Source organism: Salvelinus fontinalis, chromosome 36, assembly GCF_029448725.1.
Source record: "Salvelinus fontinalis isolate EN_2023a chromosome 36, ASM2944872v1, whole genome shotgun sequence".
NCBI classification, from domain to species: Eukaryota; Metazoa; Chordata; class Actinopteri; order Salmoniformes; family Salmonidae; genus Salvelinus; species Salvelinus fontinalis.
Window position 1 is genome coordinate 8355939 of NC_074700.1, and position 14073 is coordinate 8370011.

General features: G+C 41.1%; 1 protein-coding gene across 1 annotated transcript; it reads left to right on the plus strand.

Moving 5' to 3' along the window:
- Positions 1 to 9618: 9618 nt before the first annotated feature.
- Positions 9619 to 13373, plus strand: LOC129835158 (alpha-2 adrenergic receptor-like). Its single transcript, XM_055900580.1, has one exon. The coding sequence runs from the start codon at positions 9966 to 9968 to the stop codon at positions 11262 to 11264; it is 1299 nt and encodes a 432-aa protein (XP_055756555.1). The 5' UTR covers positions 9619 to 9965; the 3' UTR covers positions 11265 to 13373.
- The last annotated feature ends 700 nt before the right edge of the window (positions 13374 to 14073 follow it).

A 14073-nucleotide genomic window follows, 5' to 3' on the forward strand; every position in this document is an offset into this window, starting at 1 on the left:
GTAGTAATCAATGTGTAAACTATTCTCTTTGTGTGTTTGTCACTCTGTGTGAATAGTTAGTGAATAAAGAATTAAGCCAATTTGTACATCTCTGATTCATCATTTATGGTAGAGTTCGTGCAGATATCCAAGGGTTTTGCGACATTCAGAATGAGACTGAAGGTAAATAAGAATGAATGAATTGACTGTGACTGATGTAAGCGATTTATATACTAAGAGTTTAGTTGGGAGATAGTAACTCGTTAAATAACTTTTTCCGTGGTGCCCTAGATTACTACTTAATTGTTACATGAGTAATTTAATCGCATAATAATTTAACGTGGTATGTAATTGACTTATTTTACAGAACAATCCCGTTAATGATAGTCAGGACACGACAAAGGGCAGGAACCTGGAATCTTCTCGAATTTTGAGAAGCGTGAAAGGAGAGAGGACATGAGGAATCACAATTTGAGGGTAACCCAGTGTTCACAATCTGCATTCCTGTGAAGAACAAAGTCCATTGAGAGTGCAATGGTTCGTTATGCTGCTTTCTGATGGAACAGTGTAATGGCGTCGCCTATCAAGTGTACTGTAGCTAACGGCCTTTTTGGAGATACAAAGTATGCTTTATTTAATAATGGCTGTTTAATAATATGCATTTTTGTAAATGTTTTGATGTAATCATTTATTATGAAAGAATGTGAAATGACATCACCAGGTTATGAAGATTTAAATTTTTTATTCCATATTCACAAATGCTTCCAAATTACCATGGCTCTCTGTTACTGTCTATGGAAACATATACAAGGCCTTCAAAAAGCGGATTACGCCTTTTTTTACTCTGCTCTGTTCCGACAGGTGCGTGATAATGGCCCATTCTAAATCGAGAGAGAGAGAGAGAGAGAGAGAGAGAGAGAGAGAGAGAGAGAGAGAGAGAGAGAGAGAGAGAGAGAGAGAGAGAGAGAGAGAGAGAGAGAGAGAGAGAGAGAGAGAGAGAGAGAGAGAGAGAGAGAGAGAGAGAGAGAGACAGAGAGACAGAGAGACAGAGAGACAGAGAGACACAGAGACACAGAGACACAGAGACACAGAGACACAGAGACACAGAGACACAGAGACACAGAGACACAGAGACACAGAGACACAGAGACACAGAGACACAGAGACACAGAGACACAGAGACACAGAGAGAGAGACAGAGAGAGAGACAGAGAGAGAGACAGAGAGAGAGACAGAGAGAGAGACAGAGAGAGAGACAGAGAGAGAGACAGAGAGAGAGACAGAGAGAGAGACAGAGAGAGAGACAGAGAGCGTTTTGGTGCCCTTCCCCAGATCTGTGCCTCGACACAATCTCAAGCTCAAGGACAATTCCTTCAACCTCATAGCTTGGTTCTTGCTCTGACATGCACTGTCGACTGTGCGTGTATGTCTTTCCAAATCATGTCCAATCAATTGAATTTGCCACAGGTGGACTCCAATCAAGTTGTAAAAACATCTCAAAGATGATCAATGGAAACAGGATGCACCTGAGCTAAATTTCGAGTCTCATACTGTAGCAAAGGGTCTGAGTATTATTTTTTTATTTTTAATCCATTTGCAAATTATTATTTTTTTTGTTTGTTTTGTCATTATGGGGTATTGTGTGTAGATTGCTAAGGGAAAAAAAACATTTAATAGATTTTGTTAGACCTGCCTAAAATAAATCATGGATTATTGGGATGGTGTAGGATAATTTGACTTTTTAAAATGGAGATGTTCCAAAGGTCTGCATCAGTAGCTTGTAGTCTATGTGTGGAAGCCAGGAGATCCTAAATGTGCTTATGTTAAATAATGGTAAATTATCGTGAGACCAGCAGTTATTTGAATGACTATCACTGTCTGACAAAATTTCATGACCACCACAGCCCTAAGTGTCACAGGGTTTATGTTTATCTCAATACATGGGTTCATAGGTAAAAGATGAATGTCACAGGGTGGATGATTATGTAAATACATTGCAGTCAATGTGAAAAGATGTGAAAAGATATGAGTCGACCAATTTGATCTTATGTCAATAATTTGCAGTCAATGGGTAAATAGGACTATATAGGAAAATAGGACAGTGTTGATGCTTATGTCAATAGGACAAGATGAGTGTCACGGGGTTGATGCTTATGTCAATGCATTGCATTCAATGGGGGAAGATTAGCATCACAATATGGACACATAGAAAGGCATCACTGACATGACAGCATCACTGACATGACACTTTCCTCTCGCTCTCCGTCCCTCTCTCTCTCTTCTTTCTCCCTCTTCTATCTCTTTCCCCCCTCCCTCCTTCAGTCTCTCCCTCCTTCCCCCTCCATTTTATCTCCCTCATTCTAAAAATTAGGGGTTCAACAACGGTTCTTCTAAGATCCTCAAAGTTCTTTGAAGAACCTTAGTGTTCTTGGCACTGAAAATATCCCCCAAAAGGTCCTTCCAAGAACCCCATAGGAGGTGGGGTTCATCGAGGGACCTCCGTAGTTGGTGGGTTCTTGCAGGACCCTAACTGCCCAACTGAAACATTTGGATTTGAATTTGAAAGGACAGCAGGTGCAAGCACTTAACTTTAAAATGTAAAGTTCTCCTCAATTTTTAAGGTAGGGTGTGTCTCTTAAATGATCTAAATGTATATTGTTGTTTGATGATACCACCTATCTTTTAATATTTGTGCAAATCTTTCTAAAACAGAAAATGGACACAATTCAATGGATATCAATCAACAAATAGGTAAGAATATGTACTGTATGCTATAAGAATATTCTGAAGGCTAGCTGTATTGGGTGCGGATGACTGAACTGCTCACTTTTGTGTCTGTGTCTGCATGTATGCAGTTGAGGAGGCATGTCTATTGGTATGTTATGCAGATCACACATCCTCCTTCCTTAACTCCTCCATGAAAATCCCATGGACAAGGTACAGTTTAAGTCGGAAGTTTACATACACCTTAGCCAAATACATTTAAACTCAGTTTTTCACATTTCCTGACATTTGGTCCTACAAAAATGTCCCAGTCTTAGGTCAATTTGTCACGTTCCTGACCTGTTTTCTGTTGTTTTTGTATGTGTTTAGTTGGTCAGGGCGTGAGTTGGGGTGGGCATTCTATGTTATGTGTTTCTATGTTGGGTTAAATGTGTTGCCTGATATGGTTCTCAATTAGAGGCAGGTGTTTGACGTTTCCTCTGATTGAGAACCATATTAAGGTAGGCTGTTCTCACTGTTTGTTTGTGGGTGATTGTTCTTGTGTCTGTGTCTGTTGCACCACACGGGACTGTTTCGTGTTTTCATTCGTTTGGTTAGTCTTTCCTGTTCGTGCGTTCTTCGTTTTATGTCGTTCTCATGTTCAGGTCAGTCTACATCGTTTGTTTGTTATTTTTGTAATTATCAAGTGTAGTTCGTGTCAGTGTTCGTCTTATCAAATAAATTCAGTATGTCTACATTCAACGCTGCATTTTGGGCCGACCCTTACTCCTCCTCCTCTTCTGAGGAGGAGAACAACTTAGACAGCCGTTACACAATTAGGATCACCACTTTATTTTAAGAATGTGAAATGTCAGAATAATAGTAGAGCGAATGATTTATTTCAGCTTTTATTTCTTTCATCACATTCCCAGTGGGTCAGAAGTTTACATACACTCAATTAGTATTTGGTAGCATTGCCTTTAAATTATTAACTTGGGTCAAACGTTTTGGGTAACCTTCCACAAGCTTCCCACAATAAGTTGGGTGAATTTTGGCCCATTCCTCCTGACAGAGCTGGTGTAACTGAGTCAGGTTTGTATGCCTCCTTGCTCGCACACGCTTTTTTCAGTTCTGCCCAAAACTGTTCCATAGGATTGAGGTCAGGGCTTTGTGATGGCCACTCCAATACATTGACTTTGTTGTCCTTAAGCCATTTTGCCTCGTCTTTGGAGGTATGCTTGGGGTCATTGTCCATTTGGAAGACCCATTTCCGACCAAGCTTTAACTTCCTGACTGATGTCTTGAGATGTTGCTTAAAATTATCCACATCATTTTCCTTCTCATTATGCCATCTATTTCGTGAAGTGCACCAGTCCCTCCTGCAGCAAAGCACCCCCACAACATGATACTGCCACCCTCGTGCTTCACAGTTGGGATGGTGTTCTTCGGCTTGCAAGCCTCTCCCTTTTTCCTTCAAACATAACGATGGTGATTATGGCCAAACAGTTCTATTTTTGTTTCATCAGACCAGAGGACATTTCTCCAAAAAGTAAGATCTTTGTCCCCATATGCATTTGCAAACCGTAATCTGGCTTTTTTATGGCTGTTTTGGAGCAGTGTCTTCTTCCTTGCGAAGCGGCCTTTCAGGTTATGTCGATATAGGACTCGTTTTACTGTGGATATATATACTTTTGTACCTGTTTCCTCCAGCATCATCACAAGGTTATTTTGCTGTTGTTCTGGGATTGATTTTCACTTTTCGCACCAAAGTACGTTCATCTCTAGGAGACAGAACGCGTCTCTTTCCTGAGCGGCATGATGGCTGCGTGGTCCCATGGTGTTTATACTTGCGTACTATTGTCGGTACAGATGAACGTGGTACCTTCAGACATTCGGAAATTGCACCGAAGGATGAACCAGACTTGTGGAGGTCTACACTTTTTTTCTGAGGTCTTGGCTGATTTCTTTTGATTTTCCCAAAATGTCAAGTAAAGAGGCACTGAGTTTGAAGGTAGGCCTTGAAATTCATCCACAGGTATACCTCCAATTGACTCAGACAATGTCAATTAGCCTATCAGAAGCTTCTAAAGCCGTGATATCATTTTCTGGAATTTTCCAAGCTGGTTAAAGGCACAGTCAACTTAGTGCATGTAAACTTCTGACCCACTGGAATTGTGATGCAGTGAATTATAAGTGAAATAATATGTCTGTAAACAATTGTTGGAAAAATTACTTGTGTCATGGTAGATGGTCGTGGTAGATGTCTTAACCGACTTGCCAAAACTATAGTTTGTTAACAAGAAATCTGTGGAGTGGTTGAAAAACAAGGTTTAATGACTCCAACCTAAGTGTATGTAAACTTCCGACTTCAACTTTGTGTATCAAAGCCATCATCAAAAAAAATTATAATAATTCACATTTACCACTCAAACCAAGGTATGAATGCTGTTGTGTGCATGTTTTGTTAAACACCTGTATAATTACTATTTTTGGGATTCACCCTCCCTACACCTCTGATGAATATAACAGGAAACCTGTTCAATCACCATGCACTGCAAAATCGTTCTGGCTATGAATACGGAGAACATCAACACATTAACATCAACAGCCAGAGGAAATACCCATTGGACTTGGGGCTCTGCTGGGAGTTTACCTCACATTTACATTTTTTTATTCTGCTTTGCCACTAAAATCTAAATCAACACTGACAACTAAAATATTGTGTTATGGTTATGCGTATTATTATGAATAATAGGGGACGGAGGTAGTTAAGAAATGTACGCCAAAAGGTTTTTCAAAAGGTTATTCGAGGATCCAATAAGAGGGGTTATTTGAAGAACTTACAGGGGTTCCCCCGCAGTTTCAATTTGAAGAACCCCTAAAGGATACTCCAAGAACCTTTTATTTTTAGAGTGCTTCTTCTTTCCCCCTCCCTCTGATCTATTTCTCTCCCTGTCCCTCCTCTTTCGCCCACCTCCACCTCTCTCTCCCCTTTCTCACCTCCACAGACAGGATATTGACGCATAAATATGCATCAAAGGTATTGGCGCATAAGTCAATACATCGCATTCAAGGCAAAAAAAGTTAGTGATCGAGCAGCAATGGGTAAATTGGTGAAAGACTCAGACAGACAGACACATCCACTAACAGACATATAGGCAGGCAGACATATAAACTCACAGACAGACAGGCAGAGAGGAAGGCAGGAAGACATACTCTAAACTCAACCCTAAACCTTACCCTTGCTTTGGGAAGGTTTAATCTTCCCAAATTATACACATTTGTAACTGGGGGACCAGTCATGACCCGGGAATATGACATTTGAAGACAATCGACACAAAAGCATTTTTGACCTCCATTGGACACAATGGTCTTGCAGTTCTAGAAACTCTGAGCCTTGTTATGAAGGATATTGATCAATTTGTTTGTAGAAGTACTTGAAACTTGAAACTGTCTGTGTCTCTCTGTCTGCCTGTCCGTGTGCCTGTCTGTGTGCCTGCCTGCCTAACTGGCTACCTGCCTACAGGTCTATCTATCTGCCTGCCTGGCTGCCTGCAGTCTGTGTCTGTTTCTCTGTGTCTGCCTGTCTGTCTGTCAGTCGGCCTTTCTGTGGTAGAGGGAGAGAGAGATGAGAGGAGGGGGAGGCAAGGAAAGAAAGAGGGAGAGAGAATGGAGGGGGAGGAGAGAGAGAAAAGGGGGAGAGTGAGGGAAGGGGAGAGAGAGGGAGAGGGTGAAGGAGGGATGGGGAGAGAGGAGGAAGGGGGAGAGAGATAGAGATGAGTGCAGGGGGGAGAGAAGGACAGGATATCTGCAGGTTCCATCAAGTTAAATGTAAGACTTAAGACCTTTTTAATGCCACTTGAAATACAATTTAATACCAATTTTGAGGTCTGCGTACACCACAAACCTGCTAATATTTCCATATTTTTTTAATGCAATCACCAATAGAAAAAATATGTAGGCTAATCATCTCCTAATGGCACGAATATCATAGACTAATATATTTGGTGCTAATTCACCAGCTGGGTAAGTGGAAACTCAAAACACAGTAGCTAGATCACGACCTCTAAGTTGAATTTCCACTGGAAGTAGCCATGTTTTAATCTAACAGTAAAGTAATTATGAATGTCCAAAAATGTTTTGCTATCATAGACTAATACCCAATGAGACCGATGTTCTCGGAGAGGCTGATGCGCTTTCACTTGCGCCGTATCTCAAATCCGTACACGCTAAAAAGACAATGTTCCTGAAGTATAAGTTAGGGGTTCTTCAAATTGAAACTGTCAGGGAACCCCTATAAATTCTTTGAAGAACCCTTTACAAGGGTTCTTCAAAGAACCCCTTTTAATGGATCCTCAAATAACCTTTTGGGGTAAATGTTTTAACTACATATAACAATAACAACAATAACACAATATTTTAGTTTTCAATGTTTATTTAGATTTTAGTGGCAAAGCAGAATAGAAAAATCCAGACATGAGGTAAACTCCCAGCAGAGCCCCAAGTCCAATGGGTATATCCTCTGGCTGTTGATGTTAATGTGTTGATGTTCTCCGTATTCATAGCCAGAACGATTTTGCAGTGCATGGTGATCTAACAGGTTCCCTGTTATGTTCATCAGAGGTGTAGGGAGGGTGAAGTCTGTGAATCCCAAAAATAGTAATTATACAGATGATTAACAAAACATGCACACAACAGTATTCATACCTTCGTGTTTGGGGTAAATGTAAATGTTTTTATTTTTATTATGGACATGCCTTGTCCATAATGTAGAGGCCTATGGGATATTTATTGAAGAGGTAAGGGAGGAGGATGGTAAATCTGATCTGCATAACATACCAATACCAATTGGTATACCTTTGTATGGCTCCTCGTCTGTATACCTGCAGACACAGACACAAAAGTGAACAGTTCAGTCATCTGCACCCAATACAGCTAGCCTTCAGAATATTCTTATAGCCTACAGCACATACTTATTACCTATTCGTTGATTGACATCAATTGAATTGTATCCATTTTCTGTTTTAGAAAGATTTGCACAAATACGAAAAGATAGATGATATCATCAGAAAACAATATCAATTTAGATCATACAAGGGACAAACCTTACCTTAAATTGAAGAGATCTTTAAATGTTTCAGTTAAGTGACTGTGCCTGCTGTCCTTTCAAATTCAAATCCAAATGTTTCAGTTAAGTGCCTGTACCTGCTGTCCTTTCAAATTCAAATCCAAATGTTTCAGTTGGGCAGTTAGGTTTCTGCAAGAACCCCCACCATGTAAGGAGGTCCCTCGATGAACCCCACCTCCTATGGGGTTCTTGGAAGGACCTTTTGGGGCCAATTTTCAGTGCCAAGATCCCTTATGGTTCTTCAAAGAACTTTGAGGATCTTAGAAGAACCCTAGTTGAATCCCTAAGTTTTAGAGTGTATCAATATCTGGGTTGTAAAATAGACAGCTGAGAAATGAAAAATATTCCTGCACAAAGCTGATTATGAAGAGAATGCACTTGTGGGAACAAATCTGTTTCAACAAATCATTTAATAGCTAAATAGTTAACTAGCTAGCTAACGAGTGCGCTAACCAGCCAAGCTACAAGCAATGCTTCGAATTGGCTATCTATTTTGTAGCCCACCTTACTTCCTGTGCTCTCTCTCATCTGGCAATGTCCGACTTGCAGTGGCACACGCACATCACACCACACAAAGAGTCTTAGGCTACATGTGAAGTTCTCAAGTATCTCGAAAATGCGCATCAGTTAGGAGTAGGTTATCATTTGATGTTTTTTTTTGTGTGCATTTTTACAGATTTTGCCATGGTGGCAACAATTAAGCAGCTGCACAACATAGCGGAAACACTGAAGTCTTCTCCGGGTGCATTTTTTAAGACCATTGAAAACTGAATTTAAGACAATTTAAAACGTTTTAAGGCCACACGGGCACCCTGGAGTGAAAGGAGGGAAAGAGAATGAAAGGGGGAGGAGAGAGAGAAAGAAGGGGGAGAGTGAAGGAGGGAGGGGAAGAGTGAAGGAGGGACGGAGAGAGAGGAGGGAGGGGAGAGAGCCAACATACAGACAAAGGTGGGAGAGAGATGAGAGGAGGAGGAGGCAGGGAAAGAAGGAGGGGGAGAGAATGGGGGAAGGAGGAGGGAGAGGGAGAAAGAGAGAAGGGGGAGTGTAAGGGAGGGGGAGAGAGGTGAGAGAGAGATTGAGAGGGAGAGGAGAATGAGGGGGGGGTAAAGAGGAGGTAGAGAAAGATAGAGAGCGAGACAGACATGAGTAAAACGTCAACCCTGTGACATTCATCTTTTCCCATTAACTGCAATATATTGAGAAAAACGTCAACCCTGTGAAACTCGCCTTTTCTCATGGACTGCAATGTAACATTTTACATGTTTGCAAAAACGTGCCAGGATGACGTTTTCCTATGACATCATGTCGATGTCAACTTGGCTGATGAGCTCAACTCAAAACACCCAAAGCGTGGAATAAAAAAAAAACAAGTGCATTTGATTCCAGCTTCATCACTGGCATGTTTTTCATGTTTTAGTATTGTAATGACGATTTTTTTTGTAATATGTAAAGGAGTGATTATAATAATCAGTTACAATATATATTTCAGGTGACAATAGATGTGTTCGCAAATAAAATGTTCTCCCTCATTTAATAATTACCTTAATTTGAGTTTCGTTATCTAGCGTATTGGCATGATAGACAGGCATAAGTTATAATCAATACATCATATGATCATTTGTCAGACGACTTATTTCAATATAGCCTAGTCGTCTTTCACAAAATAGCTTATTGAACTGTTATAACAAATACAAAAGTATTGCATACTGTAATTCAATGAGGCACCAGTTACCAAGAAAATAATGCACTGTGTTGGGGCGGGGCAGAAATCAGTTAGTTGTAAGTGAACAACACATGGGCACTGACTGAGATAGCTTTCTGATGTCGCGGCGCGCTGAGAGGGAGGCAGCAGCCGATGGAGAAGGGTTGCCTGTCATGATATAACAGTGTGCATGTACAAGGCAAGGTGGCATCTTCGTTTAGTCAATTAACCAGATATATGTTTGGTGATTTTCTCTTTGAAGAAGTCTTTTTTGGCATCTAATCCAGGAGATGGCATTTAATCCATTCCTTCACCATTGTGCGCATTTTCGTTTTGGCAATGTCAATACTGCCTATTTATCTTGGACCTGATATTTTCTGATGGACTCTATATGCATAAAATGACTACTTCTTGAATGGACCATTCTGGAATAACACTAACTACATAGACGGGATGGGATCTTTTAATTCAAGCGGAGTTGACGCGTTCCCAGTTTTCAATTTAAATTCCTCATCAGAAAGTCCATATACTTTGCCTACTATAGCGAGTCTTGCAGCACTTGTAAGTTGTCTTATTTTGTTTACAGTGGTCGGTAACGTTCTGGTTGTAATTGCGGTGTTAACAAGCCGGGCACTGAAAGCACCCCAGAACCTGTTTTTGGTTTCCTTAGCCACAGCAGACATTCTGGTCGCCACTTTGGTGATGCCTTTTTCTCTGGCAAACGAACTTATGGGCTATTGGTATTTCGGGAAAGTTTGGTGTGGAATTTACCTTGCTTTAGATGTCTTATTTTGCACTTCGTCCATTGTCCATCTGTGTGCAATCAGTTTGGACCGTTACTGGTCCGTTACGCAAGCTGTTGAATACAATCTCAAACGGACTCCTAAACGAGTGAAATGTATTATCGTCATTGTATGGCTTATATCTGCGATGATATCGTCTCCTCCGTTAATATCAATAGACAAGAACAATGATAACTCTCAGTACCCAGGATGTGAGCTGAACAATGACACTTGGTACATCCTTTCCTCTAGCATTGCGTCATTCTTTGCGCCTTGCCTAATCATGATATTAGTATATATTAGAATATACCAAGTGGCCAAGACAAGGACCAGGGGCATGTCAGAGAAAAAACATGGTCCTGGTGAAGCTACAATGACTGAGAATGGGTTAAGCAAAGCCACCTCGTGCAAAATCAACGGGGACAAAGAGAACGGGCACTGGCAGTGCCCTTCCACGCCCACCAGCATGAGGACCACCGGGGTCCCAGACGAGGTGGACCTGGAGGAGAGCTCCTCCTCAGAGGGCAAAGGTCACCCCAAACCTCAGGACCTGAACCATAAGAGGGCCAAGAGAGCTAGCCGGAAGAACAGCGCCATCTCCAAACACTCCAGCCGGATCTCCAGAGCCAGCAACAAATCCATGGACCTGTTCGCTTCCAGGAGGAAGAAGAGGAGGAGGAGCTCTGCGTCCAGGAAAAAGGTATCTCAGGCCAGGGAGAAGAGATTCACCTTTGTGCTGGCGGTGGTCATGGGAGTGTTTGTGGTGTGCTGGTTCCCATTCTTCTTCAGCTACTGCCTGCACGGAGTGTGTGGGGACCCCTGTAAGATCCCCGATCCCCTATTTAAGTTCTTCTTCTGGATCGGTTACTGTAACAGCTCCCTCAACCCCGCCATCTACACTATCTTCAACCAGGATTTCCGACGCGCCTTTCAGAAAATCCTTTGCAAGTCTTGGAAAAAATCGTTCTAGATATGTAATAACAAGAGGGACAAGCCAGGACTAAATATCCCTTGAGGTGACAATATCAATAGCATAAACGTATGAAATCTACCATGGAATATCAATGTGAAAGTAGACATTTTTTTTTATTTGGCCCATGGAACAATGCAATGTGCATACTGTACTTACAGTGGACAGACACATTGTCGTGCTGTAACTCAATTGAGTCAGAGCATAATACTGAACTACGTCTTCATATCCCCTCACAGGCAACTCTCGAGTGCTTTTAACCTACTTATTTCTCTTACCGGCCTTCATATTTTCCATCCACGTTTAGTGTGTGCATAGTGGTTCCCAGAACTAGACGTACTGAAGTGTGTCGCAAGGCTTTAACGCAATGTCACGTTAGATATCCAGTACTCCTGAGTCCTTTACAACCAAAGTGACAGCAGGTAGCATTTCCAGGTTGATCATGCTAATGCAAAAAACACAGGGGAGCTAGCCTAGTGCATCTGCAGTTTAATCCAAAATACTGTATGTTTTCATGGGTAATGCTTTCCCTAAGGATTACAAGTGGTTGAGGTGTTGAGGGATGACTATAGCAGGGCTGTCTAACCCTGTTCCTGGATAACTACCCCTTGCTTTGTTTTTTAGCTCCAAGCCCAGTTGTAACTAACCTGATTCATTTGATCAACAAGCTAATTATTAGAATCAGGTATGCTACAGTAGATTAGGGTTGCAGCGAACATCTACAGGATGGTAGCTCTCCAGGTACAGGGTTGGAGAGCCCTGCTCTATACGTAAAAAGAAATATGGGCTACGGTTGCACCTGTTATTTATACGTAATAGTAAGAAAGCTCTTTATTTTTCACCTTGGATGCTGACTAATAAATATTTAAGAATAAAACAAAGTGTTTTATTTTAATACACTACCTCCCTTGTGGACTGTTTCTGTGTAATTATTTTGCATATTTTGTATTTTGTTTTGCAAGTGGTGCAGTTTCTTGTGCTTAAAGTAGTGGGCTGTCATGCAAAATAAACGCTGAAGAAATATTATGTAAGCTCTATTATAATGTTGGAGTTCTGGCATATATACAGTGGAGCACTCTGACAATGATGCACATGTGCTTTTGCTTGAGTGACTAAGGGATTTTGAGATAGTCTGCACTGCCAGCATCAATCACTGTCTAAAGTGCACTCTCTAAGATGTCTGGCAACCCATTTGTCCCTCAGATGGTATACAAACAAGATTTTTACGTTTTAAACATGTCAAAGGAACAGCTCGAGGACAACCATGCATTTACACAGTCATTTTTATTTATAGACAATCATTTGGGCATTGTCAAACTATTTAAAATGCATGTCAAATATAGTTAGGGAATGCTAAAGGGTAAATTGTTAAAATGGCCCTGCAGAAGCTTCCTGGAAAAATATCATCTGTAGCTACTTAGCTGCCTAAATATTTTCTTCGGGGGGAAGCAATTCCATTGTGGCAATCCTGATCAAGACTCTATCACGTCCGTAATCCCACCCATCCCACTGACTGGCTTGGAGGTGTTCTCACCATGGCTGCCTACCGATTATCCACCCTTCTCCCAAAGTGTGCTCTTGCACACTCCCAGTCATACAGTAGATCTACAATCGATTAGAGGGAGTGTGCGAGTGCACACTTTGGGAGAAGTGTGGAGAATTGGGATGCTGCCTATGTTTCCCTTTATCAATCCATAACATTCAGATTAGTATCCTTTCACAACGGGAATGAAACAAGAAAGCATTCAAGAGTTTTGTGACAGCCTGTTTGTTTTACTGAGTAGCCCCAAAGATCCCTGGTAAGTTTATTGGCAAAACTTTCTGAAGTTAACTGTGAAATTGATCAAAGCTGCAGTGATGGGTTCAACCAAAGGATTTGTCCTCCTGGCAAAGACTGGCCATGTCAATACCAGGGTGTACAGTATGTGACCTTTTATCACAAAAAAAGGTTTGATGTCACATGTGGCTGAGAGGAGATAAGCCAATATTCCCCACTGCCTCTTTCATCAGCGAAGTGAAACTGAATCCCCTAACTCCTGTTGTGGATCTTTACTCCATGTTAAACTGCTTCTGTGTTTGGGGTGCCAATGTAAATGCTCTTTGAAATGGTCTACATCTTTTGTGTTTGTTCCCATTACCATATACTGCTGATATAGTGTAATAGTAAATGTCAACATGTGTAGACGGGAGTTTCAAGGGTTGCTTTGTTTATTATCAGTAAAAAAAAACAGTTACATATATGATGTTGATATACTTTAAGCATTTTAAAGGAATTATGTTAGCCCTTTAACCTAATTTCCTTTGTAGGTTTTCCAATTTGATCAGTCTAGCAGTGTGAGTGCAGTGGACACATCACCCCCATTGACTTCCCGTGTAAAGGATAGGGTTTCCCCACATAACCATGAGGGAAGCTACTAGGCAACATGCCCATCTATGATGCAGAGGACTGTTACAGGGGAATACAACCAACAGCATTCACCCAGTTCAGTTCCTGTTTGATCTCTAATGCATTAGAAAACCTGCTTTGTCATTGCATCTCACTCTGTCAAATACAAAAGTGGCATTTAATGTTCCACTGGTGTCAGAGCTCAGAGTAAACAGTTATTCAATCGCTTGCTTTATAAGGTCAGACAGATTTTTATTTCAACGCCACCCTCCAATGTTCCTTTGGCAATTTATTGGCATATTTGGGTAGTACTAACATTGTGTCAAATAAAAAGAAGAAAGCACTTAAAACACGGACCGAGACGGTGTGACTTAAATTATTTGTGATTCACCCTGAGTGAATTTGATATTACGAGACTTTGGG

Coding starts and splice junctions, on each gene's coding strand:
- LOC129835158 (XM_055900580.1), top strand. CDS start 9,966: ATGGGATCTTTTAATTCAAGCGGAGTTGACGCGTTCCCAGTTTTCAAT.